This window comes from Bombina bombina, chromosome 6, assembly GCF_027579735.1.
Source record: "Bombina bombina isolate aBomBom1 chromosome 6, aBomBom1.pri, whole genome shotgun sequence".
Classification (NCBI taxonomy): Eukaryota; Metazoa; Chordata; class Amphibia; order Anura; family Bombinatoridae; genus Bombina; species Bombina bombina.
The window spans coordinates 900313507-900338749 of NC_069504.1; the positions used below are offsets into that span (position 1 = coordinate 900313507).

The 25243-nt window shown below is 39.7% G+C and overlaps 1 protein-coding gene across 1 annotated transcript in view; it reads right to left on the minus strand.

Annotated features, from left to right (window-relative positions):
* IQCH (IQ motif containing H) overlaps nucleotides 1-25243 on the minus strand; it is a 369607-nt gene that overhangs the window by 185669 nt on the left and 158695 nt on the right. Inside the window, exon 14 of the mRNA XM_053719577.1 lies at nucleotides 15177-15368. Coding sequence (XP_053575552.1) covers nucleotides 15177-15368 — 192 coding nt within the window. The remainder of the gene's footprint in view (nucleotides 1-15176; nucleotides 15369-25243) is intronic.

Below are 25243 nucleotides of genomic sequence, written 5' to 3' on the forward strand. Positions count from 1 at the left end.
CAAAGGCAAGTGTGTCTTGCCTACAGTCAAGCATGTTTGTAGAAGTGTCATGGTCTGGGCCTGCATGAGTGCTGCTGGCACTGGGGAGCTACAGTTCATTGAGGGAACCATGAATGCTAACATGTACTGTGACATACTGAAGCAGAGCATGATCCTCTCCCTTCGGAGACTGGGCCGCAGGGCAGTATTCTAACATGATAACGACCCCAAACACACCTCCAAGATAACCACTGCCTTGCTAAAGAAGCTAAAGGAGATTGACTGGCCAAGCATGTCTCTAGACCTAAACCCTATTGAGCATCTGAGAGGCATCCTCAAATGAAAGTTGGGGGAGCGCAAGGTCTCTAACATCCACCATGGAGGAGTGGAAGAGGACTCCAGTGGCAACCTGCGAAGCTCTAGTGAACTCCATGCCCAAGAGGGTTAAGGCAGTGCTGGAAAATAATGGTGGCCTCTTTAGAGGAGAGTCAAAGAGAACAACAACTTGCAATTGGCCACCTTAAATACCTTTTCTCATGATTGGATGCAGCTGTCTATGAAGTTGAAGGCTCAATGGGCTCACCAAACCAATTGTGTGTTCCAATTAATCAGTGCTAGGTAGTTACAGGTATTCAAATCAACAAAATGACAAGGGTGCCCAAATGTATGCACCTGTCTAATTTTGTTTTGTTTTATATATATATATATATATATATATATATATACACATACAAAATACTGAGATACTTTGACCTCATTTTTATTGATATGGTAACCCTAGAACAGGGGTATCTTTATAACCCATTGAATATTTAAGCACAGCAAAACACAAACCCTCGGCTAGATTACGAGCCAATAGGATTTTTTCTACCTTAATTCCGATTGGCTGATAGAATTCTATCAGCAAATCGGAATCTAAGGGACGCCGTATTGGATGACGTCATTTAAAGGAACCTTCATTCAGTAAGAAGACTCCGGATGAAGAGGATGCTCCACGTCGGATGTCTTGAAGATGGACCTGCTCCGCGTCTGATGGATGAAGATAGAAGATGCTGTATGGATGAAGACTTCTGCCCATCTGGAGGACCACTTCGCCTGGCTTGGATGAAGACATCTCCTGGCTTCGTTGAGGACTTTGGCCCGGTTGGATGAAGACTTCTGCCGCTTCCTTGAGGATGGATGTCCGTTCTTCAGAACAGTAAGTTGATCTTTAGGGGGTTAGTGTTAGGTTATTTTAAGGGTGTATTGGGTGGGTTTATTTTTTAGGTTAGGGCTTTTGGCTGCAATAGAGCTAAATACCCTTTTAAGGGCAATGCCCATCCAAATGCCCTTTTCAGGGCAATGGGGGGCTTAGTTTTTTTTAGTTAGTATTTTATTTGGGGGGTTGGTTGTGTGGGTGGTGGGTTTTACTGTTGGGGGGGTTGTTTGTATTTTTTTTACAGGTAAAAGAGCTGATTACTTTGGGGCAATGCCCCTCAAAAGGCCCTTTTAAGGGCTATTGATAGTTTAGTTTAGGCTATGGTATTTTTATTTTGGTTTTTTTATTTTTTTATATTTTGATAGGGCTATTCGATTAGGTGTAATTAGTTTAAAGATCTGTAATTTGTTAGGTGGCAGCGATGTTGGGGGCAGCAGATTAGGGGTTCATAAATATATTGTAGGTGGCGGCGGTGTCTGGAGCGGCAGATTAGGGGTTAATATGAATAATGTAGGTGGCGGCGATGTCGGGGGCGGCAGATTAGGGGTTAATAAGTGTAAGATTAGGGGTGTTTAGACTCGGGGTTCATATTAGGGTGTTAGGTGTAATCATAACTTTAGTTTCCCCATAGTAATCAATGAGGCTGCGTTACTGAGTTTTACGCTGCTTTTTGGCAGGTGTTAGACTTTTTCTCAGCCGGCTCTCCCCATTGATGTCTATGGGGAAATCGTGCATGAGCACGTACGACCAGCTCACCGCTGACTTAAGCAGCGCTGGTATTGAAGTGCGGTATGGAGCACAATTTTGCTCTACGCTCACTTCTTGCCTTTTAACGCCGGGTTTGTAAAAACCTGTAATACCAGCGCTGTAGGTAAGTGAGCGGTGAGAAAAAAAAACTGCTCGTTAGCACTGCATAGCTTCTAACGCAAAACTCGTAATCTGGCCGCCTCTGTAGCAGTTTAGAAGTATTAGCATGAGAACTTAAAATATATTGCAAGAATATTAACATATACGCAACTGCACAAAGACATTTTTGATGGTTAACTCTTTGAGTTAAAACAAGGATATACATATATACACTCATATGCTGGTTAATACATTTAACTGGGCCATCATGAATTAAAGGAGATAGTGCTACTTAATTGGTCCATTCATGAGAACAAACCAACTGTCACTCACAGCCGGGAAGGAAACGGCAGATTATGTACGCAAAACAGACAGTATTATGTCATCACTCATCATAATTTACTCAGGGAATTGTGGCATCCATAACGTAAATCTGACATTAAGTACTCATATATAATTACGTGTCGATTACGTGGCTTATCTGCCGAGCCTTTGGTCTTCTTATTCCCAGTCTCTTTCCCTTCCACCTGTACTCCTGTAACATCCTCCGCTTGCTTGGATCTCCTGGTCACAACCAGGCTCCTTACTACCCTCAGCGCCGGCGTTTGCTTTTGCACAAACAACTATTTTGCTAATAGCGAGCTTCCGGTATTACCCCAAATCCTGTTTCCTGTTACGGTTCTACTTTGTATCTTTGTATGTATAGTGCGCTCGCAATTGTATTACCCCAAATCCTGAGTTTTCATTGAAATTGGGCAGCCACGGGCAGATGCAAAAAAACCCCCGGCTTTTGCATTGCCAGTATTTTACTAATGACGGTGTTTTGGGAAAATGGCGAACTTGTGAAAGTAGCGAACTACGTCACTTTCTGTGACGTAGCATCAGCTATTCCACAAAGTTTGACCATACTGCGCATGCGTGCCTGCATCATTACATACCTGGCCGCATACGTCACTCCTACAGTTTCGAGACCCGTGAAATTCCTGGAACCTCTTTACTGCGCATGCGCGGCATTTGAAACTGTCAATACGCGCCCTGCTTTACATTAGATTTATATGAATTTCCATTACAGTTATACAGTGACATTAAAGAAATGAATTGTTCAAAACTGTTTGCTTGTTCATACAAGATTGTTTTAAACAGAAGCTCCCTTTATGTTATTTAATAAAAAAAAATGCAAAGCGGGGGCGGTATTGACAGTTTCAAATGCTGCGCATGCGCAGTTAAGAGGGTCCAGGAATTTTACGGATCTCGAAACTGTAGCAGTGACGTATGCGGCCAGGTATCTAATGATGCTGGCACGCATCTTTCTGAAACAGCTGATTCCCACGTCACAGGAAGTGATGTGGTTCGCTACTTTCACAAGTTCACCATTTTCCCAGAACACTGGCACTGGCTTCTAATTGCCGATTACCGGCTGTGCCTGTAAAATACCGGCTGGGTGGCAACCTCTTGCCCTTAGCCTTGAGAACTCAGCAGGTGCATTTCAAGTTCTGAGAATTAGAAATTGCTTAATTTTCAGAGCTAAATTACAGGAAAAGAGGGTGAAATAGATCATGAAAATTTATTGCAAAGGTGTTATTAGGCATAACTAAACATTTTATATAAAAATTTTAAGGTGTTTACTTTCACTTTAAGCCTAGATCATGTGACACCAGCAACTGATAGTGACAGATGTACAACTAATACTACTGGTAGCAGAGTACAAATCACAAGATAAGTGACTCAAGTAGTACAGCAGCAGCTATGTAATGCTACTGCTATTATTTTCTAAAGGAGCCGCTATGACATAATAGCATTTGTATCCTATAAGTGTTGCACTTATGAGCGCTAGCCAGCACTGCATTGATAAATGCTGTACAACTGTTTTTAAAATAACATTACACTTTAACAATGAACTCCGATTTCCTCTACCACAATCAATCCAAACCACAATGTTATAGTGTAATCCCAACCACAATTAACTCAAACCACAATGTTATAGTGTAAACCCAACCCCCAAGCCCAACCACAATTTACCCAAACCACGTCATAGTGTTATCCCCAAGCCCAACCACAATTAACCCTAACCACAATGTTATAGTGTGATCCCAATCCCCAAGCCCAACCACAATTAACTCTAACCACAATGTTAGTGTGATTCCAATCCCCAAGCCCAACCATAAATAACCCTAACCACAATGTTAGTGTGATCCCAAGCCCAACCACAATTAACCCAAAGTAGAGCTGGAGATTTATCAGTGGGGAGGGGATCACATAGGTGAGGGGGTAAATTTTAGTGCTGTATGGTTAAAGGGACAGTCAAGTAAAAAAAAAACTTTCATGATTCAAATAGGGCATGTAATTTTAAACAACTTTCCAATTTACTTTTATCACCAATTTTGCTTTGTTCTTAGTTGAAAGCTAAACCTAGGAGGTTCATTTGCTAATTTCTTAGACCTTGAAGGACACCTCTAATCTAAATGCATTTTGTCAATTTTTCACCACTAGAGGGCATTAGTTCATGTGTGTCATATAGATAACATTGAGCTCATGCACGTGAATTTACTGTGGAGTGAGCACTGATTGGCTAAAATGCAAGTCTGTCTAAAGAACTGAAATAAGGGGGCAGTCTACAGAGGTTTAGAAACAAGGTAATTACAGAGGTAAAACATGTATTATTATAACTGTGTTGGTTATGCAAAACTGGGGAATGGGTAATTAAGGGATTATCTAGCTTTTAAAACAACAAAAATTCTGGTGTTGACTGTCCCTTTAACTAAGGTGGGAAGATTGGGGTAACACTGGGAAAACATGATTAGGTTTAATTGCTGTGTAAGTATTGGGAAAACATTTAGAGGCCCATTTATCAAGCTCAGTATGGAGCTTGTGGGCCCGTGTTTTTCTTCAGACTCGCCAGAAACACCAGTTATGAAGCAGCAGTCTAAAGACCGCTGCTCCATAACCCTGTCCGCCTGCTCTGAGCAGGCGGACAGGAATCGCCACAATTCAACCCGATCGAGTACGATTGGGTTGATTGACACCTCCCTGCTGGCGGCCAATTGGCAGCGAGTCTGCAGGGGGCAGCGTTGCACCAGCAGCTCTTGTGAGCTGCTGGTGCAATGCTGAATACGGAGAGCGTATTGCTCTTCGCATTCAGCGAGGTCTTGCGGACCTGATCCGCACTGTCGGATCAGGTCCGCAAGACCTTTGATAAATAGGCCTCTTAGGGTTGATTGTACAGGGATGTCATTGGGCCAGCATTGGGACAGTGAGAGTAGGGTTGACTGTAGTGGGGAGTCAGGCTGTAGTGGGGTTAAATTACAATAGCGGGAGCTGGGTCAGAGTGGATAGGGTTTAGATGCTGTTAGCTGTTATAGCTGCTTGGGTTTTATAGAGACCAGTTAGCAGGTACTACTGCTATTTAGTGTCACAAAATAATAAATGCGATCTAGTCAGTAAAATGGAGCTGCTGTGAAAAATGTGGTGTTGCTATTTTTTCATAGTGGTTCCATTGCAGCGACTTTCACATCATCTTGCTTTTATCCCACAGTTTTAGTATATATACATCACATATCCCAATGCATGTGCTGCTATAATGTAAGGAAGAGTGATCTCACAGCAGAAAGTACCTACATTTTATGCTTTTACAAACTCCTACGTCCCATATATGTTATCAGCTTTTCTATGTCATAAAAATGTAACAGTTTCTTCTATTAAACCAACCAATGCTATGCAGTGAGTTACTGGTCTATATAGGTGTTTAGGTTTGCAGTTCTGTGAGTCCAGAATGACACCATCTAGCTTTGACAAGATCCTGGCACTGGGATTAGGCCCAAGGCAAATAATTAATTGGTAGAAATTTGTAATGAGGCCTTGATCTTAAAGGGACAGTGTACCATCATTTCCCCCCCGCTTAAATTTGTTCCCAATGATCCATTTTACCCACTGGAATTTATTAAATTATTTACAAGTGGCTCCTTTACCATTATTTTGGCATTAAAATAGCTGATTTTGCCTGTGTTATCCCTATCTATACTGAAAGTTTCTATACTTAAGTATTGGCTATATAAAAGCTGCGTAAACATAGCCAGCAGAAGAAATTACACTCCCAGCTGGAGTTAGGAGAGATAAGTAATTTTAATTTTAAATTGTTCTCTCTAAGTATTGGGCTTTGGTTTACAGACAGAGATAATATAAAGAAGCATGTGTATGTACAGAAAGTGATATGATAAGTAGATTTGATTTCCCTGCTAGCTCAACCCTTTTTGGGAACACATTAAGGGAAAAATTATTTTACAATTCACTGTCCGTTTAAGGCTTTCCTTATACAAACTATGCTAATGATCTCGCAATTCTTTTAAAATGCTTTACAAAGAGTCAGTCTTTATATTTTATTTGAACACTGAGCAAATATATATTTTAACGGTTTAGGTAAAAATGGTTTAATCTGCCAAACTAAATACCCAGTAGAATATAGCAGATATTACATGATCACATCTCCATATTTGTGTTAAGCAAATGGCTTTGAATCTGCCCGTTAAATTATCTTGGTCACCCCTGTTGTCTTACTGATTTCATGTGTATATAAAGAGATCTGGGAGCAATGGAACCTGTTCTCCGCAGACGTCCCTGGTATAAACAGCAGGCCGCGTTGTCTCTCTGGCTGTATGGGAGGGTGGGTGTCTGTCTGAGTTTGCTCTGATTTTACTACAAACAGGGGATGCCATAAGGAATTCACACTCGTCATTTGTCAGCAGAACACTGTGAACAGCGGGAGTTTGATGACTGCCCCAGATATGGGGAAAGCAGCCAAAATCCAACAGTGAAAGAGATTACTTAACACTTTCAAACCCAAAGTCATCTGATGCTGAGACATGTGAGGTCTCAAGCCAATCACACAAGAATGTGATCTTTGGCCATCAGGAATATCATTGCCACATTTAAAACAACAGTGCAGTCTAGTGTGAATGAACAGGTAGTATGGATTATGGGAAATGGGCTTAATAATATATACGGTATAAAACGAATTTGCCTACTTGCTTGCTGGTGTACAAAAATTAATCCACAGTTTCTGGGATGGAAATATGGAAATCAGATGATTCTCGTAAAAATATATACAATCTTTATGGATCCTCCTTATTTACTTGTGATTACTGTTATTATTATTTTTTAGCTTTATAGTAAAATATGTTTATTGTGTATTATTTTGGATGTATACTAATAATAATTATAATTATACTAATTAATTATACTAATAATAATCATATTATTTTAAAGGCAATTATAGTCATAAAATGACATGCTTTAATTCTAATATTAAGATGAGTGACCTAGTACTTCTATGCTGACCCAGTCAGTGGTCCAGTTGTATATCTAGTGCTGCTGATAGGATCAGGCTAGCAGTACTCTGCAGGTCCTGAGCAGTACTTTTACTATGTGTTTAAACCTTGCATACAGAGGTGCAGGGTTGCTAGTCTTAAAATTATATGATTTAACATGGGGGGTATTTGGGGGTCAAATGATTCAGAGAGGTTTTGGTAAGTTCTTTTGTTAATTTATACTTGATATTATAAGCAGTAGGTAAGTATATGTGGAGGGTATTGAAAAGTTAAGGTATTGCTTCAGTGCGGCCAGACACCTTGTGCTTCCCTTTAAACATCTCGGTTTATATTAGTATATATTCTAGTATATATATGTTCTGTGCAGTTTGCTTTTTAATTTCTTCCTTTTGTCTGAACACATCAGTAAGACAATGACAAACGGCATATATGTGCAGCCACCAATCAGCAGCTAGCTACCAGATCCTGAGCCTACCTAGGTATGCTTTTTAACAAAGGATACCAAGAGAACAAATCAAATTAGATAATGGGGAAAGTTACACACAAAAATAGAGCGCCATGCCTCATATCTGACCCAGCAACCCTAAGTTGATACAGATTTTGGGGTGTAAGTCTACAACCCTAGGATCGGCATTTCCTGCTTTTTTGCTGTTTTACAAAAAAAGAAACAAGAAACTTTCACCGAGATTACGAGTTTGGCGTTAGCCTTAAAAATCAACGTTGAGAGGTCCCAACGCTGCTTTTTACCTAACGCTGGTATTACGAGTCTGACAGGTACAGGCTCACCGCTCACTTTTCTTCCGCGACTCGAGGCTACCGCAAATACCCTTACGTCAATTGTGTATCTTATCTTTTTAATGGGATTTGCCTAACGCTGGTATTACGAGTCTTGGAAGAAGTGAGCGGTAGACCCTCTCCTGTCAAGACTTCTACCGCATTTAAATATCAGTAGTTAAGAGTTTTATGGGCTAACGCCGGAACATAAAACTCTTAACTAAAGTGCTACAAAGTACACTAACACCCATAAACTACCTATTAACCCCTAAACCGAGGCCCCCCCACATCGCAAACACTAAAATAAATTTTTTTAACCCTAATCTGCCGACGGACATTGCCGCCACCTACATTATACCTATGAACCCCTAATCTGCTGCCCCTAACATCGCCAACACCTACATTATATTTTTTAACCCCTAATCTGCTGCCCCCAATGTCGCCACCACCTACCTACAATTATTAACCCCTAATCTGCCCACCGGACATCGCCGCCACTTTAATAAATGTATTAACCCCTAAACCGCCGCACTCCTGCCTCGCGAACACTAGTTATATTTTATTAACCCCTAATCTTCCGACCCCAACGTCGCCACTACTACAATAAATTTATTAACCCCTAAACCTAAGTCTAACCCCCCTAACTTAAATATAATTTAAATTAAACGAAATACATTTAACATAATTAAATAAATTAATCCTATTTAAAACTAAATACTTACCTATAAAATAAACCCTAAGCTAGCTACAATATAACTAATAGTTACATTGTAGCTAGCTTAGGATTTATATTTATTTTACAGGCAACTTTGCATTTATTTTAACTAGGTACAATAGTTATTAAATAGTTATTAACTATTTAATAACTACCTAGCTAAAATAAGTACAAAATTACCTGTAAAATAAATCCTAACCTAAGTTACAATTACACCTAACACTACACTATCGTTAAATAAACTAAATTACGGAAAAAAAAAAACACTAAATTACAGAAAATAAAAAAAGAATTACAAGAATTTTAAACTAATTACACCTATTCTAATCCCCCTAATAAAATAAAAAAGCCCCCCAAAATAATAAAATTTCCCTACCCTATACTAAATTACAAATAGCCCTTAAAAGGGCCTTTTGCGAGGCATTGCCCCAAAGTAATCAGCTCTTTTACCTGTAAAAGAAAAATACAATCCCCCCCCAACATTAAAACCCATGACCCACACACCCCTACTCTAAAACCCACCCAATCCCCCCTTAAAAAAACTAACACTAACCCCCTGAAGATCATCCTACTTTGAGTCGTCTTCACCCAGCCGGGCACAGTGGTCCTCCAGATGGCAGAAGGCTTCATCCAAGCGGCATCTTCTATCTTCACCCTTCCGGAGCGGAGCGGAGCCATCTTCAATCCAGCCGACGCAAAGCCATCCTCTTCAAACCACGTCCTAACGAAGAATGAAGGTTCCTTTAAATGACGTCATCCAAGATGGCGTCCCTTGAATTCCGATTGGCTGATTCTATCAGCCAATCGGAATTAAGGTAGGAAAAATCCTATTGGCTGATGCAATCAGCCAATAGGATTGAGCTTGCATTCTATTGGCTGATTGGAACAGCCAATAGAATGCCAGTTCAATCCTATTGGCTGATTGCATCAGCCAATAGGATTTTTTCCTACATTAATTCCGATTGGCTGATAGAATCCTAATCTGAATTCAAGGGACGGCATCTTGGATGACGTCATTTAAAGGAACCTTCATTCTTCGTTAGAACGTCGTTTGAAGAGGATGGCTCCGCGTCGGCTGGATTGAAGATGGCTCCGCTCTGGAAGGATGAAGATAGAAGATGCCGCTTGGTTGAAGCCTTCTGCCATCTGGAGGACCTCTTCTGCCCCGATCGGATGAAGACTTCTGCCGTATGGAGGACCACTTGTTGCCCGGCTGGGTGAAGACGGCTCAAGGGTAGGGTGAACTTCAGGGGGTTAGTGTTAGTTTTTTTTTAAGGGGGGATTGGGTAGGTTTTAGAGTAGGGGTGTGTGGGTTTTAATGTTGGGGGGTATTGTATTTTTCTTTTACAGGTAAAAGAGCTGATTACTTTGGGGCAATGCCCCGCAAAAGGCCCTTTTAAGGGCTAGTTGTAATTTAGTATAGGGTAGGGAAATTGTATTATTTTGGGGGGCTTTTTTATTTTATTAGGGGGATTAGAATAGGTGTAATTAGTTTAAAATTCTTGTAATTCTTTTTTTATTTTCTGTAATTTAGTGGGGGGGGGGGGGTTCCGTAATTTAGTTTATTGAATTTAATTGTAATTAATTGTAGGTAGTTTAGGTAATTTATTTAATGATAGTGTAGTGTTAGGTGTAATTGTAACTTAGGTTAGGATTTATTTTACAGGTAATTTTGTACTTATTTTAGCTAGGTAGTTATTAAATAGTTAATAACTATTTAATAACTATTGTACGTAGTTAAAATAAATACAAAGTTGCCTGTAAAATAAATATAACTCCTAAGCTAGCTACAATGTAACTATTAGTTATATTGTAGCTAGCTTAGGGTTTATTTTATAGGTAAGTATTTAGTTTTAAATAGGATTAATTTATTTAATTATGTTAAATGTATTTCGTTTAATTTAAATTATATTTAAGTTAGGGGGGGTTAGACTTAGGTTTAGGGGTTAATAAATTTATTATAGTAGTGGCGACGTTGGGGTCGGAAGATTAGGGGTTAATAAAATTGAACTAATGTTTGCGAGGCGGGAGTGCGGCGGTTTAGGGGTTAATACATTTATTAAAGTGGCGGCGATGTCCGGTCGGCAGATTAGGGGTTAATAATTGTAGGTAGGTGGCGGCGACGTTGGGGATGGCAAATTAGGGGTTAATAAATATAATGTAGGTGGCGGCGATGTTGGGGGCAGTAGATTAGGGGTTCATAGGGATAATGTAGGTGGCGGCGGTGTCCGGAGCGGCAGATTAGGGGTTAATAATATAATGTAGGTGTCACCGATAGTGGGGGCGGCAGATAAGGGGTTAATAAGTGTAAGATTAGGGGTGTTTAGACTCGGGGTTCATGTTAGGGTGTTAGGTGTAGACATATTTTTTATTTCCCCATAGGAAACAATGGGGCTGCGTTAGAAGCTGGACGCTGCTTTTTTGCAGGTGTTAGGTTTTTTTCCAGCCAGCTTAGCCCCATTGTTTCCTATGGGGAAATCGTGCACGAGCATGTTTAGCCAGCTTACCACTACCGCAAGCAACGCTGGTATTGAGGTGAGATGTGGAGCTAAATTCTGCTCTACGCTCACCTTTTTGCGGCTAACGCCAGGTTTAAAAAAACCTGTAATACTAGCGTTGGCTTAAGGTAGCGTTCGAAAAAAAAGCCTTGTTAGCAACGCACCCCTGTTAACGCCAAACTCGTAATCTAGGCGTTTGTATTTAAATATTGAATATGACTACAGTGATGTGAATGTATCTTATACTTGGTCACCATATTCGATAGGTAAGAATGTTGAGAGGGACACACTGCTATTTTTTTTTTTATAAGAAATGGAAGTCACCAATCTACCACACTCCCAATATTTATCCCAAAGACACTGTCTTTATACATAAGTGTATGTGCATCCCTGAAAACCTACATTTAATTTCATCCATGAGTAAATAAAATATTCTATAATCCCATCTTGGGACACATAATGTTATATATAGTAAGATTGTTAAACTCTATAAATGCTACTGTAACAAAGCATTAAATGAACCAAAATGGAGGGCCTAGGTTCCAAGAATACTTACACCTGTTTTTTAGTGGTGATAAATTAGCTCAACTGATATTCTCATGGTCCCTTATGCTATTAATTCCTTGTGTTAATATGACATGCCCATTTAAAAATGTTAAATAATACCTAGCAGGGGGTCTTGTGGATCTATGAAAGAAATTATAAATTAAATTATGGAGTAAGACATCCTATATACATCACGGCAAGATCTTGCAGCCCAAGCTAGAAGATCCTATTTGAATAAAGCCCATGTTCCTCAATTCCTCCAAAAAAGCACTGTCTGTATTGCTTGCAATAAACTGTTTGATGTCCCTGTAAGGATATTTTATAGATAGATGATTGATAGATAGACAGACAGACAGATGATAGATAGACAGAGAGCGTTAGATAGATGATAGATAGATAATAGAGAGATAGATAATAGATAGATAGATTATATATAGATGGTAGAGATAGATAGATGATAAAGAGATAGATAATAGATAGATGACAGAATGATAATTGATAGATAGATAATTGATAGATAGGTAGATAGATAGATAGTAGATAGATTAACAGATAGATAGGCATATAGATAGACAAACAGATAGATAATAGAGGAATAGACAATAGATTCATAGATAATAGAGAGATAGATGACGGATAAATAGATAGCTAGCTAGCTGATAGATAGAGTAGATAGATAATAGAGAGGTAGATAGCTGATAAATAGATAGATAGATGGATAGATAGATAAATTAAATATAGATAGATGATAGAGATAAATAAATAGATAGATGATAATCAATAGATAGATAGATGACAGATAGATAGACAGATAGATAGATAGATACAGTAGATAGATAGATAGATAGATAGATAGATAGATAGATAGATAGATGATTGATAGAGAGGTTCTTGTTTCATGTGCAAGATTTCATGTATTGGGCGCCTAATGCATCTATAGACTTCAATGGCAGGAGCTAATCTATGGGAAATATAGGTGAAATGAATCTGAATGAAGTTTAAAAATAAACTCATCTTCACAACGAGGCCCCTCTGCAACTTCACAAGTGTCTGTAAATCTATGTCAGAGATGTAATATGAAATCTGCAAACTATTACACTTATAAAAAGATGCTGCTCCATTGATTACAAGGCTGACTCCATCGCAATTGGCAAATGTAACTGGGGCTGTTACAAACCTCTTTGAAATACGCAACTTTCAAATTGCAAAGTTGTGATTCTTTTCTGTGAGATTTTAGGTTCACAAATGGATTTTAATAAATCTGGGCCTAGGATTCCATACTTAAAGGGACATGAAACCCAAAATGTTTCTTTCATGCTTCAGATAAAGAATACAATTTTAAACAACTTTCCAATTTACTTCTATTATTAAATTTGCTTCCTTCTATTTGTTATCCTTTGCTGAAAGGTTTATCTACGTAAGCTCAGGAGCAGCAAAGAACATTGGTTCTAGCTGCTGATTGGTGGCTGCATATATATGAAGATTGTCATTGGCTTACCCATGTGTTCAGTTAGAAACCAGTAGTGCATTACGGCTCCTTCAACAAATGATACCAAGAGAATTAAATAAATTAGATAATAGAAGTAAATTAGAAAGTTGTTTAAAATTGTATTCTCTATCTGAATCATGAAACAAAAAATTTGGGTTTCATGACCCTTTAAGACAAAATGCTTAACAATGTTATAAATCCAATGCACAGATAAAGGAGATATAAAGTAAAAAAGGCATTTGTGTGTGAGGTTTTCACATTAAAAGGGACATTTTATTCATTTTGTTTATTCCATCAAAAAAAAAATGTTGCAAAATGTAATTTATAACACTGCTTTTTACTTGAAGTTCTTGTGCTAAATAAAGCAACTCTTGCTGTGGGAGTTGTCCCTATCAGCCTTTCACAGTTACAGTTTATACAACCCTGCACTTCCTGTTTCAAGTGTATGCTTTGCTTAAAGGGACAGTCTACACCAGAATTGTTATTGTTTAAAAAGATAGACAATCACTTTATTACTCATTCCCAAGTTTTGCATAACCAACATGTTTACATAAATATATGTTTTACCTCTGTAATTACCTTGTATCTAAGCCTCTCTGAAGACTGCCCCCTTATTTCAGTTCTTTTGACAGACTTGAAATTTTAGTCAATCACTGCAGTCTCCTAGGTAACTCCACGTGCATGAGCACAATGTTATCTATATCGCATACATGAACTAACGGCCTCTAGTTGTGAAAATCTGTTCAAATGCATTCAGATAAGAGGTGGCCTTCAAGGGCTAAGAAATTAGCATATGAGATTACCTAGGTTTAACTTTAAACTAAGAATACCAAGAGAACAAAGCAAAATTGATGATAAAAGTAAATTGGAAAGCTGTTTAAAATGACATGCCCTATCTGAATCACAAAAGTTTATTTTTGACTAGACTGTCCCTTTAACCCTTTAAGCTTTATTAAATGGACATGAATGTCAGATTTAAAATATCATGATTCAAACAGAGCATGCAGGTTTGGAAGACTTTCAATGTATTTATTTTATTAAATGTATTTTGTTCTCTTGCTATCCTTGCTGCTTTGGAGCTGGCACATAGTTATATGCAAGCAATAATGCAACAATTATCTAACTACTTTTTGTACTTTTATGTCCCATTTTTAACAAATATGGGCCTTTTACAGTCTGGAATGATTGACCACAAGATAAAGAATTGAGAGATAAAACTAAATCCTATTATACAATATGATTACTAGAATTTCTCAGGATATTGTTAAGGAGGCAGGTTGAGTGGCAGGAGAGGTGAATGCGTGGGGCGGCAGAGCTAAATTAACAATATTGTGTTTTACAAACATCACTCTGCTCTATCATTTCATCGCAAGCGCAGGTCTTAGTGATGTGACACACACTGGGAAAGTGGAGCTTGTCATTTATGTATCATAAACTGTTATGCAAATACCTCAATTTGTAACTATTAACATAATTTAGCGCTCAGAGACATACACTCATTTCTAATCATCGCTGTGGAATGGAGTCTTGTTCTGTCGTTCTTAGCCTGCAGGAAAGTCTTTCATCAAGATGCTGTAATGTTTTAATAACCTGCCAGCGTTCACCGGCTGTGCTACCTCTGACGCCGCTCTTACATTGTCCTCATTAAGGAACAGAACAGGTCGGGGAATAACAGGACATTAAAGCATTGCTGGTGTCGGGGAACCTGGGGCTTTAAGGCTTCTATTAAAGAATTGTAGTAACAATAAAAAGGGTTTAACCCTCTATGTGACAAAACACTTTTTTATGACAATATAGATGAGACACTTACCTGAGCCCACTTCTGTTTCCATGTGTCAGGGCCGTATCGGCCCATCTCACTCAGAGCCCACTCAAAGCTAGGTAGGTGCGCAGCAATGTCAAAGAAAGCTGTCCCATTGCCACCAAACTCGTCATCCACTTTAAACAGCCAGCGAGTAACCTGAAGATTATTGATGATCAATTGCCCCAGTGCGTCAAGAAACTGTGAGGGTAGAGAGAAAACAGATTATACATAAAACCAAGTCCACCATGATGCACAATAAAGACAGATACACACTGTTTCACACTAACTGTAACACTGTTAAATTACATGACATGGGAAAACAAATGATTTGTTGCATCTAGCAACTGAAAATGTCACCATTTTTCATATACCATATATCACAGCTGAATAAACATACATTAATATTCACACTGGCTACTCAACTTGCATTGAGCAGACAATAAGCGCTAATGCAGCTGTATGAATCATACGTTCTCCTAGATTCACTAAAACTTCTGCCTTGTGTCTTCAACCTCAGCAAGGGCCGTATTCTTTAAAGCACTATGGGCTTATGAGATTGCATAAGGAATATCGCAATTACTGCGAGGCCCCTGTCCTAATGTTATAAAGGCAGTTTTTACCTTGAGAACACAGTGTCTAACAATTGGGTGTTCTCTGTTTTTAAGTATGTGAAGGTGAGGCACACATTACAATAGGGCTCACAAAAAAATGTAATTTATACTTTTTTTATACTGTGAGGCCCATTTATCAAGCTCTGTATGAAGCTTGTCGGCCCGTGTTTCTGGCGAGTCTTCAGACTCGCCAGAAACATCAGTTATGAAGCAGTGGTCACAAAGACTGCTGCTCCATAACCCTGTCCGCCTGCTCAGAGCCACAATTCAACCCGATCCTCCCTGCTGGCGGCCCATTGGCCGCAAGTCTGCAGGGGGCGGCGTTGCACCAGCAGCTCTTGTGAGCTGCTGGTGCAATGCTGAATACGGAGAGCATATTGCTCTCCGCATTCAGCGAGGTCTTGCGGACCTGATCCAATACTTTCTATAGGAAACATCTTGCAACTTGCAGGGGCAACCCCTTTTTTTATAGAATTCCCTGAAGGCAGCACCTGCGAGTGTGTCTATTCCTATATTATTCTAATGAGACTAACATTTAAAACTTAGTTAAATAAATATACATAGCAACACATACCACAAGGTTATAAAAGTAAAATACATAAATAAAAGCCAATTTGGCTAAGTAAAAATGTGTTAAGAGAAATTAGGAAAAAATGTAGGACATTTAAATTAGTCAAAGAAAATAGTACAGACTCAACATTCTAAATATATAAGGAATTTAACAAAGCATGCAAAAAAAGAAATCAAATTAGCCAAAATTGAAAATGAAAGATTCATTTCAAAGGATACTAAGTCGAATCCTAAAAAGTACATAAATGGCAAAAAATCTAAGAAGGAAAATATAGGTACATTAAAATGTGTTAAAGGGACAGGAAACCCCCACATTTGCTTTCATGATTTGGATAGAACTTATAATTTTAAACAACTTTTCAATTTACTTCTATTATCAAATTTGCTTCATTATCTTGTTATCCTTTGCTGAAGGAACATCATTGCACTACTGGCAGCTAGCTGAACACATCTTGTTAGCCAATCACAAGAGACAAATGTGGGCAGGCACCAATCAGCAGCTAGCTCTCACTAGTATATGATTTGTGCGTATTCTTTTTCAACGAAGTATAGCAAGAGAACGAAGCACATTTGAAAATAGAAGTGAATTTAAAAGTGTCTTAAAATTACATGCTCTATCTGAATCATGCAAGTTTAATTTTTACTTTCCTATTCCTTTAAGGGTAGCGTAATTAAAAGTGACAAGGAGAAGGCTGAGGTACTAAACCAGTTCTTTTCTTCAGTATACACAAGAGAGGAACCAATGGGAGATAATTTGAAACAAACTAGAACATACAAGCCTATAACATTAACTGGGTTATCTCTAGAGGATATCAGAAAAATACTAGATAATATTAAGGTAAATAAAACTCCAAGACCAGATGGAATACACCAAAGGGGTTTACGTGCATTTAGAACTGTTATAGCCAAACCTCTACTCTTATTTTTTCAAGACTCATCCTCTGGCATAGTACCCCAGGACTGTCGTAAACTGATGGTGGTGCCACTTTTTAAAATGGGAAGTAGGGCTGATCCAGGAAGCTATAGACCAGTTAGTCTGACACCAATAATGGGGAAGATACTTGAAGGGATTATAAAGGATTATATTGAGGAGTATATTAGTGTAAACAAGATTATGAGTTCAAATGAGCATGGTTTTATGAGAAATAGATCATGTCAAACTAATCTAATTAGATTCTACAAGGAAGGAAATAAAAATATAGATAAAGGGGAATCAGTTGATGTGATATACTTGGATTTGCAATGGCATTTGATACAGTGCCACATATCGCTGTGACATGAGTGATTAATGTACAAAATGAAGGGACTGGGAATAGCTGAAAATGTTAGCTTATGGATAAATAACTGGATAAAAGACAGGGATACTCAGATTGGACAGAGGTAACCAGTGTAGTCCCCAGGGATCAGTACTGGGCCATGTTTAATTTTTTTTTATTATTATTATTAATGACTTGGAGCAAGGATTAAATAGCAACATCTATATTTTTGCAGATGATACAAAGTTGTGTAAGGTCATTAGGTCAGTGCAGGATGAAATTGCTTTACAAGGGGACCAACAAAAATTAGAAGAATGGGCAGGTAAATGGAAAATGAGATTTAATACTGGAAAATGCAAGGTTCTACATTTTGGAAGTAAAAATAAGCAGGCAACCAATTATTGAAATGGGACTAGACTTAGCAAAACAGAGTAGGAAAGTGATTTGGGAGTACTTATAGATAACAAGCTAAAGAGGGGTGCACAATGCAGGGCATTAGCTTCTCAGGTTAATAAGATACTAGCATGTATTAAAAGAGGCATTGATGCAAGGGAGGAAAGCATAATTCTGTCACTATATTAATACCTGGTAAACATCACCCTGAGTATGACAAGAGGTCACAATTTAAGACTGGAGGAAAGGAGATTTAATCTCCAGCAACATAAATGTTTTTTCAATGTAAGAGCAATCAAATTGTGGAACTCATTACCTAAGGAGGTAGTAAATGCCAATACCTTAGATACATTTAAAATGCTTTAGATACATTTCTGGCTAGAAACAAAATTCAGGGATATGATTGCTTGTGTTAAATGGGTCACCTTTTTAATGGGATTAATTTAAGCTCTACTGGGGCTTTCATTGTAAGTATATTAAGATGTGTATAGGCTGAACTAGATGGAGTTCTGTATTTTTTCAACCTCATCTACTATGTTACTGTTACTATTCTCTAATGGAGAAATGAGGGAGTATAAGTGAAAATCTGCTTTCAATAACAGAGGACTCTGAAGACTTCAGAGATCATTTCATTCTTATTGAACAGTGATGTAATAGTTTAAATCAGATAATGAGCAGTAATGCAGCTGTATTCGACACTGAATAAATAGTAAACAGCTGTGTGAACCAGACTATGGGCTAGATTCAATAAAACCCCTTGGTGAAACGAATATTTGGAAAAAAAACTTGGCGTAACATCGCAGGTTGAAAATTGGGGAATTCCTAAAGATTTGCACACACCCTCATCACTGCCACAAGTGTATGATCAAAGGAGCTGCATCTTTCTTGTAACCGCTCACTTCCCAATGCAAAGAATGAGATTAGCTGTGATATCTGCATCAAACAAACAACTTCAAAGATATGAACAAAATAAAACTTGAAAACGGTTAAAGATAAATAAAATAAAAAAGTTAGCTTTCAAATAGTGAGACATTGCAGCGAGGTGAGACTTCATGATGACAATAGAATTTTTATGAATTAGGCTGTAGTGCAGATGAAAGATCGTGACCACTCCTCTAGAACGTCCCGCAATGCCCACATCCAGTTCTTGGAGACACCTTTCTATCCAGCAAGATTACATTACCATAACAAAAACATAATTTATGCTTACCTGATAAATTCCTTTCTTCTGTAGTGTGATCAGTCCACGGGTCATCATTACTTCTGGGATATTACTCCTCCCCAACAGGAAGTGCAAGAGGATTCACCCAGCAGAGCTGCATATAGCTCCTCCCCTCTACGTCACTCCCAGTCATTCGACCAAGGACCAACGAGAAAGGAGAAGCCAAGGGTGTAGTGGTGACTGGAGTATAACTTAAAAAATATTTACCTGCCTTAAAAACAGGGCGGGCCGTGGACTGATCACACTACAGAAGAAAGGAATTTATCAGGTAAGCATAAATTATGTTTTCTTCTGTTAAGTGTGATCAGTCCACAGGTCATCATTACTTCTGGGATACCAATACCAAAGCAAAAGTACACGGATGACGGGAGGGATAGGCAGGCTCTTTATACAGAAGGAACCACTGCCTGAAGAACCTTTCTCCCAAAAATAGCCTCAGAGGAAGCAAAAGTGTCAAATTTGTAAAATTTGGAAAAAGTATGAAGCGAAGACCAAGTTGCAGCCTTGCAAATCTGCTCAACAGAGGCCTCATTCTTGAAGGCCCAAGTGGAAGCCACAGCTCTAGTAGAATGAGCTGTAATTCTTTCAGGAGGCTGCTGTCCAGCAGTCTCATAAGCTAAACAAATTATGCTACGAAGCCAAAAAGAAAGAGAGGTAGCAGAAGCCTTTTGACCTCTCCTCTGACCAGAGTAAACGACAAACAGAGAAGACGTTTGTCGAAATTCCTTAGTTGCCTGTAAGTAAAATTTTAGAGCACGGACTACGTCCAGGTTGTGCAGTAGACGTTCCTTCTTCGAAGAAGGATTTGGGCACAAAGAAGGAACAACAATCTCTTGATTGATATTCCTGTTAGTGACTACCTTAGGTAAGAACCCAGGTTTAGTACGCAGAACTACCTTATCCGAATGAAAAATCAAATAAGGAGAATCACAATGTAAGGCTGATAATTCAGAGACTCTTCGAGCCGAGGAAATAGCCATTAAAAATAGAACTTTCCAAGATAACAACTTTATATCAATGGAATGAAGGGGTTCAAACGGAACGCCCTGTAAAACATTAAGAACAAGGTTTAAACTCCATGGTGGAGCAACAGTTTTAAACACAGGCTTAATCCTGGCCAAAGCCTGACAAAAAGCCTGGACGTCAGGAATTTCTGACAGACGTTTGTGTAACAGAATGGACAGAGCTGAGATCTGTCCCTTTAATGAACTAGCAGATAGACCCTTTTCTAAACCTTCTTGTAGAAAAGACAATATCCTAGGAATCCTAACCTTACTCCAAGAGTAACCTTTGGATTCACACCAATATAGGTATTTACGCCATATCTTATGGTAAATCCTTCTGGTAACAGGCTTCCTAGCCTGTATTAAGGTATCAATAACTGACTCAGAAAACCCACGTCTTGATAAAATCAAGCGTTCAATTTCCAAGCAGTCAGCTTCAGAGAAGTTAGATTTTGATGTTTGAAAGGACCCTGTATCAGAAGGTCCTGTTTCAGAGGTAGAGACCAAGGTGGACAGGATGACATGTCCACTAGGTCTGCATACCAAGTCCTGCGTGGCCATGCAGGTGCTATTAGAATCACTGATGCTCTCTCCTGTTTGATTCTGGCAATCAATCGAGGAAGCATCGGGAAGGGTGGAAACACGTAAGCCATCCTGAAATCCCAAGGTGCTGTCAGGGCATCTATCAGGACTGCTCCTGGATCCCTGGATCTGGACCCGTAACGAGGAAGCTTGGCGTTCTGTCGAGACGCCATGAGATCTATCTCTGGTTTGCCCCAACGTCGAAGTATTTGGGCAAAGACCTCCGGATGAAGTTCCCACTCCCCCGGATGAAAAGTCTGACGACTTAAGAAATCCGCCTCCCAGTTCTCCACTCCCGGGATGTGGATTGCTGACAGGTGGCAAGAGTGAGACTCTGCCCAGCGAATTATCTTTGATACTTCCATCATTGCTAGGGAGCTTCTTGTCCCTCCCTGATGGTTGATGTAAGCTACAGTCGTGATGTTGTCCGACTGAAACCTGATGAACCCCCGAGTTGTCAACTGGGGCCAAGCCAGGAGTGCATTGAGAACTGCTCTCAATTCCAGAATGTTTATTGGCAGGAGACTCTCCTCCTGACTCCATTGTCCCTGAGCCTTCAGAGAATTCCAGACGGCACCCCAACCTAGAAGGCTGGCGTCTGTTGTTACAATTGTCCAGTCTGGTCTGCTGAATGGCATCCCCCTGGACAGATGTGGCCGAGAAAGCCACCATAGAAGAGAATTTCTGGTCTCTTGATCCAGATTCAGAGAAGGGGACAAGTCTGAGTAATCCCCATTCCACTGACTTAGCATGCACAGTTGCAGTGGTCTGAGGTGTAAGCGTGCAAAGGGTACTATGTCCATTGCCGCTACCATTAAGCCGATTACCTCCATGCATTGAGCCACTGACGGGTGTTGAATGGAATGAAGGGTGCGGCAAGCACTTTGAAGTCTTGTTAGCCTGTCCTCTGTCAGGTAAATCTTCATTTCTACAGAATCTATAAGAGTCCCCAGGAAGGGAACTCTCGTGAGTGGAACGAGTGAACTCTTCTTTTCGTTCACCTTCCATCCATGTGACCTTAGAAATGCCAGTACTAACTCTGTATGAAACTTGGCAGTTTGAAAGCTTGAAGCTTGTATCAGAATGTCGTCTAGGTATGGAGCTACCGAGATTCCCCGCGGTCTTAGTACCGCCAGAAGAGCACCCAGAACCTTTGTGAAGATTCTTGGAGCTGTAGCCAATCCGAATGGAAGAGCCACAAACTGGTAATGCCTGTCTAGGAAGGCAAACCTTAGGTACCGGTAATGATCTTTGTGAATCGGTATGTGAAGGTAAGCATCTTTTAAATCTACAGTGGTCATGTACTGACCCTCTTGGATCATAGGTAAAATTGTCCGAATAGTCTCCATCTTGAACGATGGAACTCTTAGGAATTTGTTTAGGATCTTTAAGTCCAGGATTGGTCTGAAAGTTCCCTCTTTTTTGGGAACCACAAACAGATTTGAGTAAAACCCTTGTCCCTGTTCCGACCGTGGAACTGGATGGATTACTCCCATTAACAAGAGCTCTTGTACGCAGCGTAGAAACGCCTCTTTCTTTGTCTGGATTGTTGACAACCTTGACAGATGAAATCTCTCCCTTGGAGGAGAGTATTTGAAGTCCAGAAGGTATCCCTGAGATATTATCTCTAGCGCCCAGGGATCCTGGACATCTCTTGCCCAAGCCTGGGCGAAGAGAGAAAGTCTGCCCCCCCACTAGATCCGATCCCGGATCGGGGGCCCTCAATTCATGCTGTTTTAGGGGCAGCAGCAGGTTTCCTGGCCTGCTTGCCCTTGTTCCAAGACTGGTTAGGTCTCCAGTTTTGTCTGTAGCGAGCAACAGATCCTTCTTGCTTTGGGGCAGAGGAAGTTGATGCTGCTCCTGCTTTGAAATTCCGAAAGGAACGAAAATTAGACTGTTTGGCCTTAGGTTTGGCCCTGTCTTGAGGCAGGGCGTGGCCTTTACCTCCTGTAATGTCAGCGATAATTTCTTTCAAACCAGGCCCAAATAAGGACTGCCCTTTAAAAGCTATATTAAGCAATTTAGACTTAGAAGTAACATCAGCTGACCAGGATTTTAGCCACAGCGCCCTGCGTGCCTGAATGGCGAATCCTGAATTCTTAGCCGTAAGTTTAGTTAAATGTACTACGGCCTCCGAAATGAATGAATTAGCTAGTTTAAGGACTCTAAGCCTGTCCGTAATGTCGTCCAGAGTAGCTGAACTAATGTTCTCTTCCAGAGACTCAATCCAGAATGCCGCTGCAGCCGTAACCGGCGCAATGCATGCAAGGGGTTGCAATATAAAACCTTGTTGAACAAAAATTTTCTTAAGGTAACCCTCTAATTTTTTATCCATTGGATCTGAAAAAGCACAGCTATCCTCCACCGGGATAGTGGTACGCTTAGCTAAAGTAGAAACAGCTCCCTCCACCTTAGGGACCGTTTGCCATAAGTCCCGTGCGGTGGCGTCTATTGGAAACATTTTTCTAAATATCGGAGGGGGTGAGAACGGCACACCGGGTCTATCCCACTCCTTAGTAACAATTTCAGTAAGTCTCTTAGGTATAGGAAAAACATCAGTACTCGCCGGTACCGCAAAATATTTATCCAACCTACACATTTTCTCTGGTATTGCAACTGTATTACAATCATTCAGAGCCGCTAACACCTCCCCTAGTAATACACGGAGGTTTTCCAGCTTAAATTTAAAATTTGAAATATCTGAATCCAGTCTGTTTGGATCAGAACCGTCACCCACAGAATGAAGTTCTCCGTCCTCATGTTCTGCACCTGTGACGCAGTGTCTGACATGGCCCTAATATTATCAGCGCACTCTGTTCTCACCCCAGAGTGATCACGCTTGCCTCTTAGTTCTGGTAATTTAGCCAAAACTTCAGTCATAACAGTGGCCATATCTTGTAAAGTTATCTGTAATGGCCGCCCAGCTGTACTGGGCGCCACCATATCGCGCACCTCCCGAGCGGGAGATGCAGGTACTGACACCTGAGGCGAGTTAGTCGGCATAACTCTCCCCTCGTTGTTTGGTGAAATTTGTTCAATTTGTACAGATTGACTTTTATTTAAAGTAGCATCAATACAGTTAGTACATAAATTTCTATTGGGCTCCACTTTGGCATTGCAACAAATGACACAGGTATCTTCCTCTGAATCAGACATGTTTAACACACTAGCAAATAAACTTGCAACTTGGAATACAATTCTATTAGAATATTATTAAAAACGTACTGTGCCTTTAAGAAGCACAGAAGATTTATGACAGTTGAAAATTAATAAATTGAAACAGTTATAGCCTCAATCCTTGTAAACAACACAACTTTAGCAAAGGTTTGATCCCATTAGCAAAAGACAACTAATTCTGAAAGCAGAAAAAAATTACAGAATAAACGTTTTTTATCTCAGTCAACTATAATCTCACAGCTCTGCTGAGAGAAATTACCTCCCTCAAAACAAGTTTTGAAGACCCCTGAGTTCTGTAGAGATGAACCGGATCATGCAGGAAATACAATGAGCTGCTGACTGAAATTTCTGATGCGTAGTAAAAGCGCCAAAAAACGGCCCCTCCCCCTCACACACAGCAGTGAGAGAGAACAGAAACTGTCAGAAAAAAGATCAAGCAACTGCCAAGTGGAAAAATAGTGCCCAAACATTTATTCACTCAGTACCTCAGCAAATGAAAACAATTTTACATTCGAGCAAAAACGTTAAACATAATTTCTTAGTTATTAAAAAGTTTTATGTACTTCTTACAGTGTAATTCCAGTGAAGTACCATTCCCCAGAATACTGAAGTGTAAAGTATACATACATGACATTATATCGGTATGGCAGGATTTTCTCATCAATTCCATTGTCAGAAAATAAAAGCTGCTACATACCTCTATGCAGATTCATCTGCCCGCTGTCCCCTTATCTGAAGTTTACCTCTCCTCAGATGGCCGAGAAACAGCAATATGATCTTAACTACTCCGGCTAAAATCATAGTAAAACTCTGGTAGATTCTTCTTCAAACTCTGCCAGAGAGGTAATAACACACTCCGGTGCTATTTTAAAATAACAAACTTTTGATTGAAGATATAAAACTAAGTATAATCACCATAGTCCTCTCACACATCCTATCTAGTCGTTGGGTGCAAGAGAATGACTGGGAGTGACGTAGAGGGGAGGAGCTATATGCAGCTCTGCTGGGTGAATCCTCTTGCACTTCCTGTTGGGGAGGAGTAATATCCCAGAAGTAATGATGACCCGTGGACTGATCACACTTAACAGAAGAAACAGACAGCAAATATTTTACAACTGTAAACATTTACACAACCCGTTTTACAAGCATGTTTCCTGAGTGTTGTGACTGTGATAATTGCTCTCTGTTGCTAGCGGTTCTCATTTGAAATGTGAGATATCATGTATAAGGGAAATTAACGCAACTATATATATTAATG